We start from the raw sequence: 23602 nt of genomic DNA on the forward strand, positions 1-23602 counted from the left end.
GCTCACTCAGAGAATTTCCCGGCATCTACATAGGATGATCATTATCAAAGAAGATGATAACTAGAGGAAGCAGCCTGTCCGGCGCACACAGGTCGGAGGTTCGCCTCTGCCTTCGCTCCCGCACTCACTCACGGGCAGAAGCCTGAGGGAAGGGGGCAGGGGTCTCCACTGGGGAACCCGGGACTCTGATGAAGGTCTGAGAAGACAGAGATGGGACTTTGCAGGCTGCTCTTGGAACTGACGAGAGCCACAGACACTGTCAGTCCCTTGTCAGGATGCCAACCAGCGGGTGGGTCGGGAGCACCGGGAGGGTGAGCAGCTGGCACAGCCACACAGAGGCTCTGTGGGAAGAATCTCACCAGCTCCAGCACTGGCATGCAGACACGTGCGCGCATGGACTAAAGGAGATGATGGATGCACGGGCACGTGTGTGCAGCCCCCACGAGGGGGCCGAATCAGACCCCGTTCTCAACTCTGGCTTCTCCCCCGACAAGCTGGGTGCCTTTGTGGAAGTGACGTGGCCTCTCCGTGCCTTGGGCTCCTCAGTGGTCCAGGAAGGCAGTGCCGGGACCTGCTTCCTCACCGGGTGGCAGAGGGTAAAGGAAAAGGCACCAAACCCCTTAGCTTGGGGCCCGCCTGGCACCGGGTCAGCAGCCAGTTATGAATCTGTGGTTGGTGCCTCCCAGAGCTTTCCCCAGGCCTGCAGGAGCCAGTGGCCTGAAAGATCCATCATCTCGTTGAGATGACTGGGTGGGGATCTGGGTGGGGATCTAGTCTGTCCTGGGTGGGGATCTGTTTCATGCCCACTGTCCAGGTGAATCAGCTGGGAGAGGTGAATCCTAGCTGAGTAGGCAGCAGAGGAGCCGGGATTTGAACCCTGCTCTGTCTTGTTTCCACACATAAGCTCTTTCCACAATGACATTTCACCAGGAACTGAAAAACACAGCACACTGGGTGCATTTATCTGGTGGGTAAATAATAATAAGTCGGGGCCCTGGCCAGGTAGCTCAGTCGGTTAGAGCGTCATCCCAATGTACCAAGGATGTAGGTTCCATCCCTGGTCAGGGGCACATGTAAGAATCAGCCAATGAATGAATGCACAAATTTTTGGAAGACAAATCAATGTTTCTCTCTCTTCCTATCTCTCAAATCAATAACTACAAATTTAAATTTTTTTTAAAAGTTGGGGCCCTTGGCTGGACTGACTGCCTTGTTTTACAGACAAGGAAGGGGGCCTCCCCAGAGTTACAGGATGAAACCAGGTGGCCCCCACGAGGAGGGAGGGGCGCGGGAAGACAGGCAAGGGGCCTCCCAGTCCCCACTGCACCCTCTACCTGGCTACACCCTGAAGTTCCTCCCTACCACTTCAAGGCAAAAAGATAAGGTCAAGAGGCCAAGTCCTTAGTCCTGTCCAGGCCTCAGTTTCCCCACCCACACAGTGGGTGAGCGTTGGCCAGTTTTTGGCCACTGGGAGGGGGAGCAGCACTCCGACCCCATTTCTTTCACTACGCCTGAGGTTCCGCCATCAGGGGAGCATCCCTTTTGGTTAAGGCTGTCTCCAACCGTGGTCCGCATTTAAACCCACGGGTAGCTCCTGAAGTCCCCAGCCCCCGGGGCCCAGCCCCTTGCCCGACCCCTCTGGGGGGCATCGGGGAGGGAAGAGGGTGGCCCTCCATAGGGAGTACACTGTAGCCGCCGTGTGTCCTGCTGTGGGCACGGGCGAGGCCCCGACTGTGGCCCATCCAGGCACTGCCTAAGCCCCCTGAGCCTCAACTCCCTTCTTGCAGAAATGGAATGGCGTTTCCCTGGACGTCACAGGCCATCAGGCCAGTGACCTGAACTTGGGTGCTCGGCACCAGGCTCGGTGCAGCTGAGGGCCTGGGACTGGGGCTGGGCCCCTGGCTCATGGAATGGCCACAGGGGGCGGGGACAGGAGCATCAGACTCAGGGCCCCTCTCGCTCCTTCCTAGCCCCTCTCTGAGATCAGATTCAGCCGTGGAGTGTGGAGCACGGCAAGAAAACCCATGGCCATCATTCAAAGGACTAACTCGTGGGCCACAGTCAGGGTCTCTGTGACCTCCTAAACCCGAGGGGCGGGCCCAGCTATCCTCAGTCTGGCCAGGCCCCAGGCAGGGGGAAAGGGGTCCCAAGGGAACTCCACGAAGGGCCAAGGCAGTCATGCCCAGAGATGCCACCTACGTGCTGGGAACAGTGGGACAAGGTGCCTTCTGCTCCCCGAACAGCACAGTGCCAGTCTCAGCATCTGGGGTTACCCCAGCAGCACGAGCCTGAACTCACACCCTCCACCACCCCCGAAAGGCACGGGTCTGCAGTCACACCATCTGCATTTCTCCTTTGTCCTTTAACTGCTGTCCCTGATACCATTCAAAAGGCCTGGAAAAGTATGGTGATGGGTCAAAGAGCATTGTCAGCCCCCGTCACCCCGTCGGGTTGATGCTTTTGAACAGGGCCGACCTAGAGCCAAGTGTGAGCGTCGGTGAATGTGGACACCAACCCCAGAGTCCAGCACCCCAGAGTTCGGGAACCTTCCAACCGTAGATCATGAGAATGTTGGATACTCAAAATCGGAAGCCAAGAAGTCAGACTTTGCATTAGAATGCCAGCCTCTTACACGGCCCCCCAGAACCCCAGCACTGGGAGGGAGGGCAGAGGCCAACCTGCTATTAGATACAGAACCTTCTCCTGTTCAGCATTCTTAGATCCCGGTGGGGAGGGGTCTCCTGGCTCTACAAGGCCCCTCCAAGACGCTTCTTCTGTCCCCAAGCCTCTGTCTGCCTGCCAACGATGGAGCCCCGCAGGGCCCCCTCCCACTCCCCCTCCATGCGACCCCTCCCCTCCAGCCCTGCCTCCCAGCATTGTCGCCTGCACCTGCACCTTCCTCGTCCTTGCTCTCTGCTGGAGCCTCCACGCAGCACATGGACGTGGAGCCCGCCACTGTGAATATCCTCTCCCTTACATGTCTCCTTGTCTCCTCCTCTCCCACTGCCCCACCTCCCGGCCCACCTGACTCCTTGGCAGCTGTCAGGACCAGCAGCCCCAGGTGGCCTGCCCCAGCGGTCACAGACCAGTCTCATCCTACTGACCAAACTGCCACCACGGTGACCCGAGGAGGGTCCCTCGAGTGACCTGGCCTCACTGTGTCCTGCACACCTCCCCAAGGGGCTCCCTTCTTCTCCAGATAACTTTATCACCAGGGGAGCCACAGGCAGGGCTGGCAGCAGGGTGGGTGCTCTGCAGGGGGTGTGGGTGACACAGGGTGACCCTGGTTACCGAGCAACCCTGCGGAAGCAGTCGGGTTAGCAAAAGCGTTGGACTTGGCCATGCAGCCTTGCAGCCGGGAAGCCCCTGATTTTAGCCGAGAGCGAGGTGCGCGCTAAGGGAAGGGGCTTCCAGCTGCACTGAGGTGGCTCAGGGAGGGCGCTTAGCGCCGCTGGGTCCTGTGGCTCCCACATCACTTCATCTAAGCGTTTGGGGACCCGCCACTGGGGTGATAGCACCCAAGAAAAGGAAACCATCTCCCTCTAACTAGGGTCCACATCCAAGCTGTCTTATGACAAAGGTGTGTCTGAGAACTTTGGGAAGCAGGAGGGGAGCTGGGGCCAGGGCGGGGTGAGACGGAGACTGGGTCACAGGGAGGGGCCACAGGCCTGAGCAGCCCCACCTCTACGGTCTTCCTGGGCTGCTCCTCTGAGGTCCGGGGCTGGGCTCCAGAGGGGGTACCTGCAGGGAGAGGCAGGGGTGACGGGGGTGGTACCTCCGGTTCTGGATCGTCCACTGGCCCTGGGTGCATGGCAGGTCGTATTTCTGCCTCCTCAGTGCATAGGCATCAAACGAGAGGGCCAAGCCATAGTCTAGGGAGGGCACCTGTGACAGAGGAGCTGGTCACCAGGTGGCCCGTGGGCTCTGGCTGGTCTGGCGAGTCCACCTTCTGTACACTGTTGTGCCCAACAGAGCCAGGCCTTGGCGACCCCTGCCACGCCCACTCCCAGAGCGATCTGAACCCGGGCTCAGCCTGCAGGTGCTTCATCAGAGGCAGGACAGTGGACCCCTCCCAGCCGGGGCCCCCAGAGGGCCTTAGAGTGCCCTGGGCTGACAGCAGAGGGGCAGGCAGGGTGGGGGCTCACCTTGAGGTGCCAGGAGCAGTGGGTGCTGGGTGAGTAGTAGCTGGGGAAGTACGGCGTGCTGAGGACGCCCTGTGCCTCCAGCCGGCCCTCCAGGGTCAGGTTCACCTCGCAGGCTGGTTCAGAGAACGGCGGTCACACAGGGTCCCTCAGCCGAGTCCCACTGCTCTTCCCAGCCGGTGGCAGGCAGCTGCACCGCACCCCCCCCTGCCCCTGAACAGTAAGCCTAGTGTCTGAGTGTGACTGTGTGATCTTGAGCCTCAGATACCTCCTCTGCAAAATGGGGACAGCAAGGGTACGTGGCTCAGAGGGTACTTCAGAGTGAAACAGACATAAAACATGCAGAGGGTCTGGTGTGTGGGAAGGGCTCAGCAAATGTGAGCTGTTGACACATCGTGCGGCATCGGGCCAGTTACCCAGTGGACTTGAGGCTGTGGGAGCTTCAGTTGCAGGCCTCAGGGAGGAAGAATCAGGACCCTTTGCAAAGATGAGGTTCGGAGGAAAGAGGGGTGACTCAGCTGAAGTCCCACAGCAAGAGGGGGAGGGTTTGGGAGCTGGAGTGTCCCCTGCTGTCCTGCTCCCTCTCCATGGAGTCAAGGTCCCCAGAGCCCCTCGCTCCCTTCCCCCTAAAACTGTGTCAGACTCTCCCATGAGAACTGAGCCAGCTCTGGCCCCTCCTTAATCCCAGGGCCCCCCCCAGAGGGCAGCCAGTACCGCAATGGGGTCAGCCGGGGGCCATGGGCCACTGCCAGGAGGCCGAGGGGGTCAACACCAGGAGAAAAAGAAACTGAGTTGGGGGGCAGGAGGGAGAAGCAGCCCCCGTGTGTGGTCTCCTGTTTATAGCCCTCCCCACACAGAGCTCTGGAAATGACTGGGTTGCTTTGCCTGCCCAGGGGCAAGGCCATGGCCATGCCCAGGACAGTCAGCAGGCGGGAAGGGTAAGTGTGCTTCTCCTGAGAGAGGGGATGTCTGAAGGGGGCATCTGAAGGGGGAGTCAGGATGAGGAGGTGAGGAAAGGAGGAGAGGAGGGAGGCCAGATGAGGACGAACTCAGGGAAGAAAATCGCACGGCAGGAGAGGCAATGAGGAAGATTTGGGAGGCATCCCAGGAGCGCAGAGAAGGGGAGGGAAGTGGACTGAGCACAGAGGGAAGGGGGGCGGGGCTGAGGCATATGTGGGAAGCAAGGTGGAGAGCAGCGGCTCTTCCAGAACCTTCCCTCATCCCACACCAACTGGAGCTGAGAAGGTGAAGGGCATGCCTGAGGGTGCGTTCTTAGTGTCTGCCCCCTCCCTCCCCCACCCCCAGGGCCCAAGCCCTCACCCTGGAAGGCCACGGGCTGCACCGAGAGCACGAAGGGGTCGTAGTAGCTATGTAGGCCCTTCTTCCAGACCACCGCCATGACGGCGCCCGACGCCAGGACCTCCACCACAGGTTCCTGGCGGCTGCAGCCGTAGACCCTGGGGAGGGCAGAGAGAGGTGGGGAGGGCGAGCCAGAAGGTGTCTGGGAGGAGCCAAGGAGGGTCAGCTGGGAATCTGTACAGCTGGGCACACAGCCAGTCTGCTGTGTGTTTACCCAATGTGCTGACCCTCTCTGGCCCAGGGGACGGATGGGGCCTCATAAGGATCAGGCCAACATCTCAGCTGAGAAAGGTGGGGAGATTGCTGGGCTGTCGAGAGCTTATATTTGACTACGCCAGCTGACTCCCGCCCCAAAGAATCTGTTCTACCCCTCAGAGTCCCCATGACCTCTGCGTATTTGGCCTGTGCCCGAAGGAAGGGCAGACAGGCATCTGTGGGGACCCCATTTCCTAGCTGGCTGCACCCTAACCTTGGTCTTGCTCCCATCCTCTCTGGGGCAGAGAGGAAGCAGGGGCACGGTCTGCGACCCCTGGGGCACCCCAGGGTCCCACCCAGAGCTTCGTGCCTGGATGCACAGAGTGAATCATGACATCTTAGGAGTCTAGACTCTTCCAGGGCTGGAACGTCAGCCCTGCCAAGGCCGTCAGGAGATTGTCCAAGTCAGCTGCTTGGTTTCTGGGGGGTGGGGGCACTGGGGCTCAGCACCATGCCAAGCCCCCACTGCAGGTCCACAGCAGAGGGAGAGATGTGCTGAGCCCTGTCTGTGACAGCGCCTGACGTCCCCTCCCAGTAGGTGGCCTCGGGGTTTGCCATCTCAAGCAGGGGTGCTCCCAGCTCTCCCCCCACCCCTTACCAACCTCCGTCAAAAGACCGCTCATCTCCGACAGAATCCTCCGAGCCACCACCAATTTGGAGACCAATTCCCAACTAATAACCCTGCCTCCCAGAGTGGCCATGCCACCATCCAGCTGCAAGGTACTGCCTGCCTCCCATGTGCTGGCCATGGACTTTACTGGCGGGGATGGGCGCTGATGGAGGCACCAGGGCATGTCGGCAAGGGCATGTGTGAGATCCACGCGCAGCCTCCAATGCCAGAGCGGCGTGAGTAATCCCAAGGCAGCTCCCCCAGACGGTCCCAGGGAGGGGCTCTGGCCCGGGGCCTCAGCTCTTGTCAGGGCGGGAGGTTGCAGAGGTGCCCCGGTCCCTCATTCCTCCTGCTTTTATCCCCTGGCTTGTTCTCATTGCTGGGTGCCCCCCACTCTCCCACACACCATGCCTCCTCATCCTCACCTGCTCCTCTCCCAGAAAGTGCAGATGAGGCAATAGGGTAAAGAGGCACCTGGAGGTCACATTTAATGGGGGCTGCCACTTTTAATGTTGGGGGTTCCTTTTATTTTCCTCCATTTACTTAGCAACAGAGCTGTGTTGCAGATACAGTGTCCCCCTCCTCCCTGGGGTAAAAACACTCGAAAACAAGCCAGGAGGTTGAAAACAAGCGAGGGCCCGCTCTGTCTTCCTGTCACCCCTGGAGTTCCCCCTCACACTCTGGGTGTAGGTGGGAGGACACCCCCAAACTTGTCTGTCATTTTAGAGCCTCTCCTTAGGCCCGAGGTGGAGGGCATCACCTGTGCCCAGGTGCCACAGTGAGCAGGGACGGAGCTGAGCCCAGCAGCAGCGGGGGCGGGGCCACTCAGAGAAGCCCCAGGGGAAGTTCACGAGCGTCTCCACCCTCCTAAAAACCAGATATCATCTGGCTTCTCTGCATTTCCCAGAGCCCTCCAGGAACCTGGCCCACGCACGCCTAGGTTAAGGTCATGGCGTGGCAGGGCAGCAGGGGTGGGTGCCAGCGTGTCATCCATGCCACCAGGAGCCTGGAGACTCAGAGGCCCTGGCGGAGGGAGCTGAGAAGAGGCTTCACAGGCCCTCCTCAAGGATGGCTTTGGATCTGAACAGCAGGCCCCACCCCCACCCCACCTGGCAGCTGGCCCAGCCCAGGCAGGATGGAGAAGGCAGCAGCCCGGGGCCCTCTGTGTCTCCCCCCACCTGCTACCCTGTGGGGAGGGGACCAGACTCCTGGTGATTGAAGCCACTTCCCGCCCTTTTATGGTCTCCCCACCCCATGTCCACCTGCCCTCTGACCTGGTCACTTCTGCACCCCACTGCACATCCTGTGCCCTATTCCTCTGCTCAAGAACGCACAGGCAGTGCCCACCTCCCAAGTATTAAAGTTTACATTGCTGCTGGCACTCAGTGCCCTCCGTGACTCTGCCCAGCTGAAGAGCATTACTGCGTGCAAGGATCCTGGCACAGATGGGCCAGTTTAAATCCTCGCAATTACCCTGCATGGTAAGCCTGATTGTGCACCCATTTTGCAGGTGAGGAAACAGACTCAGGGAGGCAAAGACTCGCCTCAGGGCACAGGGCTGGGAAGCTGCAGAGTGGGAGCTGGAGGTCAGGGCTGCCAGACTCCAAAGCATTCTTCTGACCAGCTGTGTGGCCCCCCAGAGGTGACCTTGGGGGTCATCTAGTACAACTGTTCTGTTACACGTGGGGAAATGGATGGGGGAGGGGAGTGCCCGCAGTCCACAGCCATCTCCAGTCTCTCCTCCCCCTCTCCCTCTGGGCTAGCCTCACCGTCTCCCAGGTAGTGAACGTGAAGTCACTCAGCCCCTGGTCTCAGAAGGCTTGGTGTGACCGTTGACCCCACACCACCGCTTCCTTCCCAACCCCCCACCTCTGCCCCCACCCCAACCTTCTCAGGGACTCACGAGGTGATGAGCCTCCTTTCTAGGGGCCCCGCTGCATCGTACATGGCCAGCCGGTCCCGGCAGTCGGCCAGCGTCCACTCGAGCCGGAGTTTGAGCATGAGATCCTCGGGGCCCTGCAGGTGCCACAGGCAGCTGGAGGCCAGGTAGTCAGGCCCCTTCAGCTGGAGCACCTGGCCCCGGCCCACGTAGCTGTAGCGGTAGCAGCCTGGAGGGGGAAAGGGGCAGGCTCTGTGACCTCTACCAGTCGGGAGGAGGGACCTGGGGAGCCAGCCCCCGCAGGTCCTCACCGGGGCAGGGGTGCCCTTGCCCCACCTCAACCTGACAGAGTCCTGCCTATGCCCCACGCCTGGTCTGCTGCCCCTGCTCCAGGAAGGCTTCCAGAACCCCCAGCCAGGAGCAGCTCCTTTTCTCTAGAGGCACGCCCCTTCCTCTGCTTTGGATTGGAGCCCTGCCCGAAGGGCAGAATGACTCCCCACACACACACCGCCCTGGGGCCTCTGGTCCAGCCCTGGCACTTCTGGGCTGGTGAGAGCCTGTTCAGTCTGTCTCCCTCATGGGGCTCTGGGCTCCTCCCAGGGCAGGGGTGAGGGCGCGTCCTCTGGTGTCCCCTCCGCAGGCGTGGGGCCTGGCATGGAAGAAGTGCTCACAGGCCTGTTTAAAGGACTTTAATGGTCGTCCTTGCCCCTCAGACACTGTGTTCCCAGAGGGCAGGGCTGCAGCTGCTCACGGACCCAAACAAGGGTAACTGCAGAGAAACCTGGGGACACACGGACACCCAGCACAGGCAAGGGCAGCCCAGACTAAAGGCCAGTGCAACTGCAAGTGTGCCGATGCTGTGTAAGATGGGCGGACGGATGGATGGATGGAGGGACAGACAGACAGGATGAACAGATGGTAGATAATAGAGTACAGACAAATAATAGATCGATGATGGAGAGGTAGAGAAACAGATGATAGATAATATTATAGATAGATGATAGACGATCGATAGATAGGCCAGACAGATGGCAGATCCTAGAAGAGAGATAGATGATAGATAGATCCGTTTCCTGTGCATTCCTCTGACCCGGCATTTCTACCCTACTGGTTCCCTAATTACAGGGTGAAATGAATCTCTGCCTTGTGCTCACTTTGTCCGTGTGTGAGAATCACCATGTGAACTGTCTGAAAGTGGTGCTGGGACCCCACAGCCTCCACCCACCGAGGAAGGAAGCAGTGGGCTGGGTCGGTGGGAGGAGAGAAGGCGAGTGCGGGCACACCGCGCACGGGGGCGGGGAGGGGGGGCAAGCGCGCAGGGGGTGTTAAGCTCCGCCCCCACACGGACCAGGCAATGAGACCCTAGCTCTGGGCAGAAACTACAGGACTACAGGAAGGACCTGAGAATTCAGGGGCTTAGGCTCAGGACCACAGGGTACAGTGGCCCAGGTCACGCCCTGCACAGCCCGGGAGTCACCAGTCACACAGACTGCGATGTGGATGCCCCTGGCCTGGAGCAGCACGGTGGCCCTGTGCTGCCCAGGGCTTGGCAGGGGGACAGTGGTGCCTCTTGGAAAATAGCAAGGGACTCTAGCGATATAGAACAGGGGTGGGTGAGGGCAGAGGGCAGAGGGCAGATTAGCCTGGCTGGCTGAGAAAGGGAAGAAAAAGGTGGAGGGAGTATCCTTCCTTGAATGTGAAACATCTCCAGAAGACCAAGTTCGAAACCCGAGATGACTGTTACCCCTTGAAATTGCAAGACTATTTTCAACTATGAAAACCATGGCCTGAGGGCAAACTGAACTCAATGACAGAAAGCAGAGTCACACTCTCACATCTCACACAGGCAACACACGCACACTTGTGTACATGACACACACACATATTCACACATGCATGCCTCCTTCTGTCCCCCCACAGCCTTGCCTGGGACCCCCACCAGGTCCACCACGCACCCCGGGTGGCTGTGGGCCAGTGGCCCCCTGACGCTCGACCAAGCCAAGAGAGACACCGGCTCAAACGTGGAAAAACAAAAGGAGCGTACCCAGTGTGGAATTCAGTGCAACTATGTCTTTTATGCTGGCTTCTGTTAAAAGGAAATGAACAAAAATAATAAATAAATAAAATGAAAACAAAAATAGAAGAGACCACCAGAGCCAGCCTGCCTGCGATTTACCCCAAACGCCCACCCTCCCACGGCCCCCACCCCAGTCCTGGCTCCCAGGACCCTGGGGCTGCACCCTGAGAGCGTCCCAGCCTCCCGTGCCCCGCTCCCCAGCACTGACCCAGGATGACCAGGCCCTCTGGGTCCGGTTCGTACTCCGCCCTGTAGGGAGCAGGGCCTGAGCCGTTGGCTGTGGACAGCAGCTCCTCCACCAGCAGCGCCCGCACCACTTCGGGGCTCAGCAGCAGCTGGTGGTGCTCCGGGATTTGGAGGATGAACCAGAAGAAGCAGGTGAGCGGTCCCTCCCTGAGGCGGGCGGAAGCGAGAGGGGCTGGGGAAGGGACCTGCTGTCTCCCGGCCCAGCCCCCGCACCCCCCCCCAATCCTGTGGTGAGAACACCGACCATGCTCACACATGCTGAGCACTTACTACCTCCCAGGCAAGGCTCTCCAGCTTCACAGGGGAGCCTCCTAACCACCTCTAGGCAGGTGCTTGCCTCATCCCTGTTCTGCAGGTGAGGAAACTGAGGTGTGAGAGGTCAGGGTGTATGCCACAGACCACGTTGAAACTGGCAGAACCAGGCAGGAGTGGAAGAGCTGGGCCACCCCCCACTCCCACTCACACCCCCACTGGGGCCCCATTTACCACCGGCCAGGCCCTTGGCAAGCACAGTGTGGCCCCTGTCCAGGTGACCCCTATCATACCTCTGTGCCCCCTCCAGAGATAAGGAAACCAAGTGCATGAAGGAAGGTCACACACAGGAAGCCAAGCTGCCTCTCCATGCCTCAGTTTCCTCATTTTTTAACACAAGGGCATGGCATCAGTCAGCTCCCCTCCCTTCTTTGAGCTCGTGGTTCTAACAGGGCGGGAGGGGCAGGGACTCACCCCAAGGAGTAGACGGAGCTAGAGTTGTAGTAGGTGCCCAGGCTGGTGCTGGCGATGAGGGCCTTGAGCTAAAAGGAGGGGAAACAGTAGCCCCGCTGTGACCCTCTGCGGAAGTCTCTCCCACCTCAAGATGCCCTTTTCCCCTCCAGGCAGCCCCGCCCGACAGGGTAGAGAGCCCTGCCTGTGGTCACTCACTCGGCAGGCAGTGGCCACGCCTGGCAACCTCACACCCTTTCCACTTTTCCCCTCCCCCCACACGCAGGCACTGCCCCCCAACCCCCTCCATCAGCTCTGGCCTCCCTCAGACCACCCATGCATGGCCTCTGCCCCCTTGTCAAATGCCATTCAACTCTGAGAAGCCCCTGTGGCTCCTGAGTCCCCTCCTCAGCCCAGGCACCAGCCACAGAGCGCAGCTGGCTGGGCTTCTCACGAGTTCAGCCACAGGGCGGGCGAGAGGATGCGTGGTTGGAAGTCACGCAGCACTGGGAGCAGCCCACCAACCCCACAACGACCTACGGACAGGTCTGCCATCAGCACCCCACTTCCCAGCGGAGGCAGGAGAGCCCTGGGGGGGTCCCTCAGGAGCAGGCCAGGTCAAGGGCGCAAGGCAAGTGGTTTACGTGGAAATGATTCTGGGAAGACCAGTGGGTGGCGGGGCTCAGCCGACAAGGTGCAGGGTGGGGCTGTGGGCCACTGAGGCAAGGCCAGCAGGGAGCTCTGGGAAACAGAGGGGGCATCCTCAGAACTGCCCCCCCCCAGGGGCCAGGGTCTCCAGGGTGTTTATCCACCTGCTTCATTTCCTGTGGTTGAGGGTTGCTCCTGGGAATAACCCCTCGTTGGGCAGGTGTGGCCCTGTGACCTGTGACCTGTGACCAGAGAGCCCAGACAGAGGAGGTGCTGGCAGTGGGAGACCACCCCCAATGCGGGGAGCCATTGCTCAAGAGGGGAGGGGAGGTGGGTGGGCCCTGACAGCTTCCTGGTACTGCCCTAATTCCCCAAGGTCACACTCTTTGTTAGTGGCACAATCAGGATTTAACATCAAACCCAAGTGCATTTGATGCCAGAAACCATTTTCTCTCCCATCATCCTATCGGTCTCCTTCCATCATGCCCGGAACAGGCCCCTGACCAATGGGCTTGACACGATGAGGCCCCTCCCTCTTCGTTCTTGCCCTCCCCCTTCCCTCCCATCCTCCAAATCCTTCCCTACCATCTCTTGGGCTTTGGCGATTTCACTGCGGAAGGCACTGGACTCCCGGTGGGCAAGGTCCTGGGAGAAGTGGCGGTTGAGCACACGGAGGCTGCCGGAGTACACCTGGCTGACGGTCCCCTCTGCCTTGTACCCTGCCCAGGAAGAGACCAGCAGGTTAACCAGGGCGCAGCAGGGAAGGGGCCTGCCTCCGCCATGCCTTCTCTCACACCTGACCCTTAGCTTGGCCTCCTCCATCTTGGGCCTCCAAGGCACTAGCTTCATCCTCCATCTTTGCCATTGTCATCGTCGCCATCCAAAGTTTATTTAGTGACACACTGGCCCCAGGTGCCAGGGAGAAGAGAGGCCTACAGATGGATGATGTCCTATGGGCTCCCCATCAGAAGCTGACACAGTGGTCAGTCCAGGACATGGATAACCTGAAGGCCAGGACACCCCACGGGCCCAGGTCAAGTTCATGGGTTACAGCCTTTATTCATCCTTCCACTCTCCAGGTTGTCCAGCTTGCACCCACCATGTGGAGAACACTAGAAAACCACGACAGGTGTGGCTCCCCATGCGGAGCAGACAGTGGGGTAAGACAGGGGTTAAGAGCCTTCAAGGGGAGGCAGGAAGTGCTACTGAGGGGCCAGGACAAAGCAGGCCAGCCGGTCAGGGCGGCCCTGCAGCTGAGATGAGAGGACTGCAGTGTGGCCCGGAGGAAGGGAAGGGGGGAAGTCCTTTCCGGACAGAAGGAATAACATGTGCAAAGGCCCTGAGGATGGGGTACTGTGATGAGGACACAGGGCTAAAACCTGCTTGGCTGGGGCCACCAGTCAGGGCAACCAGGCACTGTGACAGAAGCAGGGACAAGTTTCAGCCTTCACCAGCGGAGCAAGGGGCGCCACGAAAGGGTTAAACGCAGGATGATATCATCAGACTTTTATTTTGCAAAGACTCCTTCGGCTGATGTGAGAAAATAGATCCCAAGCCCTGGGTTCATACCTCTGTCTATTCATTTATTCATTCTCTCAACTAATATTTATGGAGAACCTATCTGTGCAAGGACTAGCCGAGAGCACCTAGGAATATCCCAGTATAACAATGGGCAAAACAATAAAGAAAATAACCCCTGTGCTAAAGAGTTTATAATCTAGTGGCAAATGTGTGGTGACATGTTACAGGTGTAAGTGGACAGTGGGGCTGGGGCTGGTGGCCACGTGAAGACCAGAGAAGGGGTGGTGTTAGCCACCTGGACATTCACCTGCAGAAAGAGTCACCCAGGCACCAGAACTGCATGTGCAAAGGCCCTGTGGCAGGGGTTTTTCTGCTGTGTTTGAGGAGCCGCAGAGTGCGTGATGGGGAAGCAGGAGGGGATGAGAGGGGCGTGGACTTTGGTTTCACTCCGGGTGAGATGGGAGCCATGGGGATTTTAAGCAGAGAAGTTAGATGATTTAATTTGCTCTTGTGTTAAGAGCCAGCTCTAAGGAGGCCCGGGCAGAAACTGGGAGACCTGCAGGAAGTGATTTAGGTGAGAGAGACCCAGGCGAGCAGTGCGGGTAAGAGGCGATGTGGCCTGGACCAGGCTGCGCAGCAGCAGCGGTGCAGAGGGTGAGAAGTGGTTGGGCCCAGCTGTGTTTGGAGGTGACCGGCGTGCTGGAGCCCGGCCACCTTGGGGGAGCCAGGAGGGCTTGCTTTAGAATAGGCAGCCCTGGCTCACTGCGGGAATGAGCAGGAAGGCAGAGCACGCCCGGTGCAGCTGAGGGGACTTCTAGGGGGCTTTTCTTCTGACCGGCTTTGTTTGCTCATTCAAACTGGTGGCAAAGTGGGTGGGGGTGCAGGAGGTTTGAGAAGAAAGCATAAAATGGTCAGCCAGAGAGAGGAGAGGGGGAAACCAGGGAAGCACGGTTGGGCAGCGTGAGCGACAGGGCCCATCTGCCTGGGGAAGCCACTCTCTGCCCTCCCCTCTCCTGTCCCTTTCTGGGGCAGGCTGACACTCACTTTGGGTTTATTCCATTCCGGGTCAGCAGGGTGCACCCCTGATTCATCCCTCACCCAGCACCCAGTCCCTAGGGCACAAGGGCACAGCGTGGCTGGGCGGGAGGAACGGCTCACATGTCCCCTGACATGCCTCCTCTACACTGACCCCTCTGCAGGGCAGATTCGGCTCCCCCACTGAGGCTTGGAGGCACTCGGCCCCAGGGTGTGGAGCACCCCCTCTGCGGGGGGGGTGGGGGAGGGCAGTTTCCTGCTGCAGCATCATCAGGAGAAGTTAGACTCATCTGCAAAGACAGACAGTTGGCAGGCGAGCTCCTGGCCCTGCAGCCTGGTGCTCTGTGGTTCACCCTAAGGACTAATTATCCCACAGCCTAAAAGGGCCTCGGCAGCCCTGTGCATTTGGGGTGCTGGCTTCCTGCCAGTGGTGAAATGCGCACAGCTTTCACACCCTGCCGATGTCCTTCGGTTCTGAGCAGAACTGCCATCCACTCTGGGCCATGGCAGGTGCACTCACATCCCACCTGGGCGTCCTAACAGTGTCTGTCTGCGGCTGGTTCCAACTACCGCTCCCCCCGACCCCCTCTGGAGCTGGGCCTAGGCTGACCTCCCCATGACTGCTCCAGAGTGGGTCCCCCCATCCCTTCCCACAGACCTGAAGTTCCACTATGAGATTCAGCCAGTAAGAACACTAACTTCTGCAGTGTCTAAGGGGAAGTCTCTGATCATCAGTCCCTGCTCTGCTCCCCCGTGGCCTCAGCTTCCTGGTCCTGGTGAGGACACGCTTTATGGCAAGGTAGGGCCATCCTCAGAGCCTGGCACAGAGCTGGTATATAGGAGGTGGTCAGGAACGAATGAACGAATGAATGAATGAGTCTTCTATAGTGTACATGGAGCATTTTCACAGCCAGTGTGAGCTGACTTGGTTTATCCATTATTTTCCATCGTCAAGAGTGGAGCAAAAGAGATACAGTCCCCATCAGATTTAGAAAGAGACAGTAGGTGTTGAGGAGTGTTTATTGAATGAACGAACGAATGAATGAATGAAAGCAAAGGTGGACAAATGGACCCAGTCTGGGGACCAGTTGCTTCCAGGAGGCTAAGGGCCATGACACCACAGAAGGAGGCCAAAATTCAGGACCTGGGAGAGGCTCTGGGCCACCTGCCCTGGACACCGCAGGCCCCTCCTTCACTGCATGCTGAATCCCACGTGTGCCGGAGCTGGGGTATGAAAGGCCTCTGTGCGTGTGGACCACCCCCTGGATGCCTGAGCCCTGTGGCCCTTCTCTGCTTCATTCCCGTCCATGCTTGGCCCTGGGGACTCAGAGGTGACAGAGCTGTGGTCCCCACCCTAGAGGAGCTCCCAAGTGGCATTCAAGTTAACAGAAGCACTAACTGATGCCAGGAACCCTGGGCAACACTGGACCTTCTCCAGCAGAACCAGATGGCTCAGAGTCCCAGGGGCAATCCTGGAGGGCTGCATGCAAGGAGAGGCAATGTTTATACCCCTTTGGTGTGTTGGTTCACAAGAACAGGGTGCTGGGAGAGCACTCCTTCCCTAGCTGGTGAGAGCTGGAGGCACTTGGCCTGAGTCCCAGGACCCAGAACATAGGTCCAGCAATCTCCCCTTCCTCCCCTCCCCACCTTTCCCCCACAGGACAAGAAGGGAGACTCAGAGAGAGGAAGTGCTTGCCCAGGGTGGGTTGCTGGGCACTGCTGACTTGGAATCCTGGTCTGCTCTGCTGTGCCCCCCACAACCACCCCCAGTTTTTCCCGGGTGCCTTTCCCGGACAGGCCCACACCTTTACCTAGAAAATACCACAGCAGGAACGCGCCTAAAGCCAGTGCGACCAGGGCCAGCCACAGAGGCACCAGGCGGAGGTAGTCCCGAGCTTTTCTCTTGGAGTCCTCAGAGGCCTTGAACATCCCCTCCGGCTCCGCCTCCTCGCCATCACCTCCATCGCCCTGCCCACCAGCCGCCTGGGGGGCCTCTGCCACGGGCATCCTAGCAGGGAGACAGACCTCAGATGAGAGTGGCCTGGCATTTGCAAGGGAGCCTTTGCTGAATGCCCACAATGCAAGAAGTAAGTCCTCCTGCCTTTTGGGGTAGGAGGGTCCTATCACCAGGGAAGGAGCTGGATCAAAAGTGGGCATGGGGCCCGCTGGCTCACAGAGCCCCCCAAATCAGCCTTTCTAGGTTCAGAGGACAGGTAGAGGTTTCCGGGCCTGAGCCCTGGCCCCCGGGGACTGTGCCCACAGATAGAACTGAGAAACATGCGGTCCAAACCTGGGGTCCAAACACTGGCCCCGCTTCCCTTCGTCCAGGGGGAGGCTTTTTGCTCCTCTTGGTTCTCCACAGCAGAGCGTCCCAAGATACCCACACGGTCAGTTCACTTAGCCCTCACCCCGGAAGCCCCCAAGCCAGCGCTGGGCAGGGCCGGGGACCCACCCCTCACAGAGTGCTGGCTGTTTGGTCTCCCCACCAACCCCAGACCCTCTCCGGGGCAGGAGAAGGAGACAAACACTGATACTCAAGTACCGTCTACAGAGGACATTTCACAGGCATCACCTCACTGAATCCTCTGGTCACCCCGGGATGTGGGGACCACGGTCCCCAGGCACTCTTCTTTCTCAGGCCCGCTCTGTGCGGACGCTCTACATGTACCATCCTGCTTAAACCTCCAACCGTCTTTCAAGGTTCTGACCCATTGGACAGAGGAGGAAACTGAGACCCGGTGTGTTTCAGCAGTAACTCAGGCCGGGTTTTCCTGGCCGGGCCCCATTTTCCCAGTGTGACTCGAATATCTAGCACTCACCACCAGCCCTGTTTTACAGATGGGAAAACTGATGCCCCGAGAGGCTAAGCCACTCACCCAACAGCAGGGAAGTGGGGAGAGGGGAGGAGGGGCACATCCAGGTGTCGGATGTCCTGCACCTTCCCCTTTGCTACTCCTGTAAATGAGCTGTTAATTAGCAAGTCATGATTAAGTGACAACTGACTGCCATCCCTCTCAGGGCCCTGAGTCTGCAGCTCTATCATCCGACCCCCGCCCCTCTGCCGCCCCCAAACAAACTGAGTATTATCCGGCTTCTCTGGCAGGCTTTCAGAACACAGGCTCTGGACCACTGAGAAGCTGGTCTCCTCCTCTCAAGTCCATTAATGCCACTGTGGCTTTGAAATGCATCCCCAGATGCATGGGGGTGGGGGCTCCTTTGGGCTGTGTTCTGGGTTTTCCCAAAAGGAGAGACTCCTCAGTGATGCTTAGCCCCTTCCTGGCCTTCTCCTGCTTCCCCACGTCCTGCGGCTCCTCTCAGCCGTGTTCCAGGGCCTCCGGCAGCCAGCCCCTCTGACCCTCTTGAGTGGCCCCTACCCAGTGGAAGTGAGGGAGGGATTCTCAAGTGGGCATGGAGCTCCCCTCTACCCCTCACCAGCAGACACCTAGACACGGGGGGCGGGCCCTCTGGCTCTCATGGGGCTAGGCCAAGGGTGGTAAATACGCCAAAACGGGTGGGACAGCCCCCAGTGAGAAACTACCTGTCTCCCAAAGCTGAGCGGGGTGGCCAGAGCCGGGAGAGCCCTGTGACAGCCCAGGTCCTCATCTTCTCTCAGGCCTGGGCCGCTCCCTCCCCCAGGGATGGCCATGCTGGTTTTACTCTTGACTCTGGATCACCAAGGACCTATTTTGGAATGACTCACATCACTATGGGGACTCAGGGGCACTAGAAATGACAATAGTTGACATTCACTTCAACTGTTTCCAGTGCTTTACAGGCACTGTCTCATGTAAGCCTTACTCAGACCCTGTGGGGGTAAGTTCTCTTATTGTTTCCATTTTATAGATGAGAAAGTTGAGGCACAGAGGTTGAGCAGCTTGGCCAAAGTCACACCAGCCGTCCACAGCAGAGCCAGGCTGCAAACCTAAATAGTTTGTCTACAGAATGAACCCCTGGTTCCTCTACTGCCTCACATATCACCCGAGGGGGAAACTGAGGCTCAGAGAAGGCCACAGGTCCCTTAGGGGAGGCAGCAAGAGGAGCATCCAGGGTGAAACACTCGGCAGACCTCCTCCTGCCGCTGCCCCTTCCCCAGCCAGGCCCGTGCTCTGCATTCTGCTGCCCTCGTAAATGAATGCCTTTTCTGTCCAGGACTTTGAATGTCACAAAAAAGCCCATTTTCAGAAAACCCGCTGTGTAAAAACCCAAGATTAGATACAGCCCAAAGGTGGGGCGAGGGGTGCTGTTCGCCTGGGCTCCCCGTCAACCCCCACGTTGACTTCTGAGGCAGCTTTCTACCTGGGCTCTCTGCCTCCAACCTCCCCTCCTGCACACCCTCCACGTTGCACCAGACTCCCTCCACACCCACGCCCAGCCACTTACCACTCGGAATCCTCCCAGCCACCTCCGAACCCTACCCCGTGGCACCAAGACCTTCTTCCCCAGGCAAGCTGCTGCCCACCCTGCTGTGGCCCTAATTTCCATCGCATGTATCACCCTGTAGACCCAGGGGATGCCACCTCTGTGTAGCCACACCCTCTGCATGAAGAACAGTGGGCACCCTTACAGGTGACTCCAAGGCCTGGCTTTGGGTCCCGGGGCTCTGGGGAGTAAGCAGCCTCCTCCCCTGGGGCAGCCCTTGGTCCGATCAACGACATGCCTGTCTTTTGGCTTTGTCTGTCTCCCACACAAAGAAGTGGGCTGGGTCTTCTCTCCCCACCCACCCCATTCCCTGCAGCACCCAGCACATGGCCTGCCAGGTGAGTGAATGCTTCGTGGGAAAGGGTAAATGCACAAAGCCCCAGGTCTCCAGACTCTCAGGGCAGTGCTCCCTCCTAATCTTGCTGCCTCCAGGAAGCAGCACTTGGGGGGCTTACTGCTGGCACCTGGATGGTGGTGCTGGCCTCGGAGTCCTGCATGCGGTGACCGGGCTGCCCCATGTTTGTCAAGCATGTCTGCATGATGCCAAGCTCCATGCTAGACAGAAGGGGCACGTTGGTGAACATGAGACCCCATTCTCATCCTCTTGGGGCTGACAGCCCAGCAGGAGACGGACAACTTGGGACGATTGACAGCTGTGACAATGCCCACACCACTCCTGCCTTTCACTGTTGTACAGCAACTGCCCCATTGTGTCAGCGGCCCAGCCCATCAGAAAAGTCTGTGGCTCGACCTTCCACATGTTCCCAGGACCCAGGTCTTTCTTGGTACCTCCATGGCTCCCACCATCATCCAGGTCAACATTGTCAGTCACCTTGACAGCTGCAGTAATAGCCAGCCGTCTGACCACCCACGGAGCAAAGTGCCACACAGCCGTCAGCGTGGTCTTTTCACCAGACGCCCTGCTCACAAGCCTCGCGTGGCTCCCATCCACCTAGAACAGAGCCCAGTGCCCTTATCACAGCCCACCAGGGCCCCCTGTGATTTGGCCTTTGCTCGTCTCTCTGTCCTCCCCCCTCTGCTGCAGCCCCGCCCCACTCCTTGCCAAACCATCAACATATCAAGTGCCCGCCCCTTCAGGGCCTTTGCACTTGCTGGTCCCACCACCGGAATGCTTTCCCGTCGCTCTGCCTCCTGGCCCGCTCCTTTACCGCCTTCGGGTCTTTGCTCGAACGTTACCGCTTCCTCCTGAGGCCTTCCCTGACCACGCCCCTCTCTGCAGCGGTTTTTTTCCTCAGCACTTCTCGACCTTGCATGAGATGCTTCTGTGTCCTTTGTCCCCAGCACTTCTCGACCTTGCATGAGATGCTTCTGTGTCCTTTGTCCCCTCCCCGCCTGTGAGGGGCAAGGGAGCGGGGGCTTGACTTTGTTCAGCGCTGTGTGCCCTGCTCCAAGAGCAGAATTCGGCACTCCGTAACTTTAGTTGAGTGAATGACTGCTAAGATCCCCATTCCTTCCCGTACAGCTCTAAGGCGCTGTGTGCACATGTGGCCGGGCCAACTTCTCCAGTCTCATTTCTCCCCGCGCCTTCTTTTTCCCCTTGTACCTCAGTGACATTGGGCTTCACAGTTATCCATTCCCACAGTGACTATGGCAGAGCATAGCACAGATGGGTCTTGAACACTGAATGTTCTAGTTACTCCCTAGCTTTCCACACACCCTTCATTCTGCCTGGGCTGCCCACCTCCTGACCTGGCCAGCTCTTAGATGGCCCCTTCACACCTCAGCTCAGCTCTCACCTCCTCCTGGAAGCCTTCCCGGAGTGCCCCAGGAGAAGCGGATGCCCCTCTGAAGCGTCCTGGGCCATCTCCATCAATAAGCAGTTTACTTTGGGGCACAGTCTTTCTGACCCACTGACAGTGAGCCCCTGAAAGAAAGGACTGGGTGTACCCCAACTGCCATAGGGGCTGAGGCTGTCCCTGGATTTGAGCATCTGGACCCCATCCTGAAACCTGCTCCTTTCTCTCTCCTGCCCTTCTGACCACTGGAGGGACCTCGGTCTGCCCACTGGAGGCTGAGCCCCGGCCCTGTACTGGGCAACACCATAAACCCAGTTCACCTCAGCCTCCAGCAGCCTGGGGTGCCAGCCTTGCTGCTTCTACTTAATGGCTGGCAACTGAAGCAGAGAGAGATGAAGTTGCTCACCCCAGTCACTTAGCAGGGTGGGCAGAGCAGGGCCGTTCTGATCTGCGGCCTGGCAGGGAGGCCGTTTGGGCCTAGAGTACCATCCCCTGCTCTGAGCTGCTGTGGCCATTGGGGACCCAATGTGAGGGCATGGGTAAATGTCCCTTACACACACACACACACACACACACACACACACAGGTGTACACAGACTCACGGAGCAACTGAGGTACACACACCCCCCTATCTATGGCACAGATTCATAGATGCACACTCCTACTTCAATATACACTTGTGAACACACTGCACACACGCACACATGTGCGCATACAGTTGGCTCCAAACTCGAAGGCTGGCAGCTAAGGGTCCCCTGTTTAATACAGTGTGGGACTCTGGGCCCATCCCCACACTGTACAGCCCAGGTGGGAGACCCGGGTATGAAGGCAGCATGTCCAGTCCTGCAGTAAAAGTGGGGTGCTCAGGGGCAAATCAGGCCTCTCCTCTGCCTGTCCCCGCTCCAGAATCCACCAGCCGCACCTGAGCCCAGGCCCACTGCCCCTGGGCTGCCCATGCCCCTGGCCTAGCTCCACCCTACCCTGCCCCAGCCCCAGCTCTGGGGGCCTCTTGGCCCCTGCTCACACAGTCACTCTCTGGCCGATGAGACCCTGCAGACCTCGCCTCACAGCAAGGTGGACAGCTCAACTTCCAGGGAGCCAGGCCCAGCTCTCAGCATGGACACTGTCACGGGGTCATTCATGGATCCTGGTCCCCTCCCCTGGGGGCCCCCACTTACCTCTGGGAGTGGCAAGTGAGTGCCGGGCCTGCACACAGACCTCACAGCTGCTGTTTTTCCAGGCCAAGGTCTCCCTGCCCCCACCTGGCCAGCTGGGGCTGGATCAATGGCCCAGAGCCATGGCCTGGGTGTCTGGCCCTTGTCCTCTGTGGCCTGTGGCCCCAGGCTCCATGGGCCTGCCGGTCCGTTTAGGACCTGCTGTGTGCCGGCACTCAGGTAAACAGTCCAGAGGCTAGAGGCAGGCAGTGCCCGCCCCACCCCGCCCTGCCCCGCCCCGCCCCACAGGCACCCTGGAGGAGATCTGAGCTGTCCCCCGAGGCCTGTTGCCTGGTGACATTCTTGCCTGGTTACAGCCCCTGGTCCCCTAGAGCATGAGGTGGGGGTGGCAAGGCCTGGGGGCTAAACTGAGGGGCCTGAATGGTGCACTTAGGGGCTCACTAGGGTCTCCAAACCTGGGCAGGTGAGACCAGAGGAGCCAATGGCCGGGGAGAAAGAGAAGGAGGTGGGCCCCATGTGGTCCCAGCACAGGAGAGAAGCGAGTGGAGTAGGGGGCGGGATTTGCTGCTATTTTCTGTTTAGTTGGCAATTATGTGAATTTCTACCTGATTCTATAGAGCTGTGCTGTCCATTTCAGGAGTGCTGCACCCCCCCCCCCCCCCAGGGCTCTGGAGCAGCTGGGATGCAGCCTGTCTGCATAAGACGGGCCACGCAATTCAGGTACACACCAGGTACAAAGATACAGCGCAAGCGGAGAATGCAGAGTACCTCAGAAAGGGTGGTTTGGCATTGATTATGTGCTGGCTCTACTGGGTTAAATAAAACATACCTTCAGACTTCATTCCACCTGCTTGGTTTCATATTCTTCACTGTAACTACTGGAACACTGAATGCTGGAGAAGGGCAACACCACTGAAACTCACAAATGTGAATTGCATGCCAGTGGGCGAGGCTGCAGTGAGTGCAGGGGCGATGGGCCTGACCCCACGTGCTCCAAAGCACATGCTGGGCACCAGGGTTTTCTGGGTCTGTGCAGGTTGATCAGCGTCTGTCCCAGTGAGGAAGCTGCACACCAGAGACCCTGTGTGCTGTGACACATGGGTCCCAGCATGTGTGTGCACATGAGATGTGTGAGTGTGCCCCATTAGCGTGCACATGGAGTTTCAGGTGAAGGTGAGGAAGGCCTCCGGTGCAATATCTACCATGTGGCACCTCACAGTGTCACACACATGTGTGTGCGTGCTCCTGCATGTGCTCTGTAAGGAGCCTGCTGAGTGCAAATGTCAGGGGTCCGTGGGGTCCATGTGTGTCCCAAGGTGTGTCCATCAGAAGCGAGAGTTGTGCACAGAGGTGTCTGGGTCTGAGATCTGTGCAGCTGGACAGTGAAAAGTGGATCTTGCACAATCACTGTCCTCTGTACTTGTTGCCTGCCCAGTCATCGATCAATCGATCTATGGGCCATAGCCCGGGGGAAGGGCTGACATGGGGTGGCGGCAAAATAAGGAGGGGGGCACTCAAAAACACAGGCATGGGGACCACCTCCCCAGGAGCTCAGAGAGCTGCAGGCAGGCGGCAGCCGGCCCCTGAGAGAGGATTCCTTCTGTCAGCAGGGTGACCACGTGGCCTGGGTACCGCGTCACCACAGCAGAGGGACCTGTTCCCACACAGACACGGGATGAAGACCTCCCTGTTCTCTGGAAGCCTGCATTCCACGCTAATGCTGGGCCCCTTGGTCTCCAGAAAGGTCCTGAAGGCTTGGCCAGTGAGGCTGGGAGGC

At 58.9% G+C, this 23602-nt stretch overlaps 1 protein-coding gene across 2 annotated transcripts in view; it reads right to left on the reverse strand.

Moving 5' to 3' along the window:
• Positions 1-22048, reverse strand: part of TMPRSS6 (transmembrane serine protease 6) — a 34497-nt gene extending 12449 nt beyond the window's left edge. Inside the window, exons 1-10 of one of the 2 annotated variants that reach the window (XM_037068168.1) lie at positions 21829-22048; positions 16286-16482; positions 12504-12637; positions 11295-11362; positions 10531-10715; positions 10290-10331; positions 8270-8474; positions 5463-5599; positions 4146-4258; positions 3776-3885 (exon numbers count right to left, since the gene is read on the reverse strand). In XM_037068168.1, the coding sequence (XP_036924063.1) occupies positions 3776-3885; positions 4146-4258; positions 5463-5599; positions 8270-8474; positions 10290-10331; positions 10531-10715; positions 11295-11362; positions 12504-12637; positions 16286-16481 (1190 nt within the window). In that variant the 5' untranslated portion in view covers position 16482; positions 21829-22048. Of the gene's footprint in view, positions 1-3775; positions 3886-4145; positions 4259-5462; positions 5600-8269; positions 8475-10289; positions 10332-10530; positions 10716-11294; positions 11363-12503; positions 12638-16285; positions 16483-21674; positions 21786-21828 lie in introns of those variants that run through there. The other variant, XM_037068169.1, reaches the window with a different exon arrangement.
• Positions 22049-23602: the final 1554 nt, after the last annotated feature.

The sequence above is a fragment of the Sturnira hondurensis genome, unplaced genomic scaffold, assembly GCF_014824575.4.
Source record: "Sturnira hondurensis isolate 20B ecotype Veracruz unplaced genomic scaffold, ASM1482457v3 Scaffold0017436, whole genome shotgun sequence".
Classification (NCBI taxonomy): Eukaryota; Metazoa; Chordata; class Mammalia; order Chiroptera; family Phyllostomidae; genus Sturnira; species Sturnira hondurensis.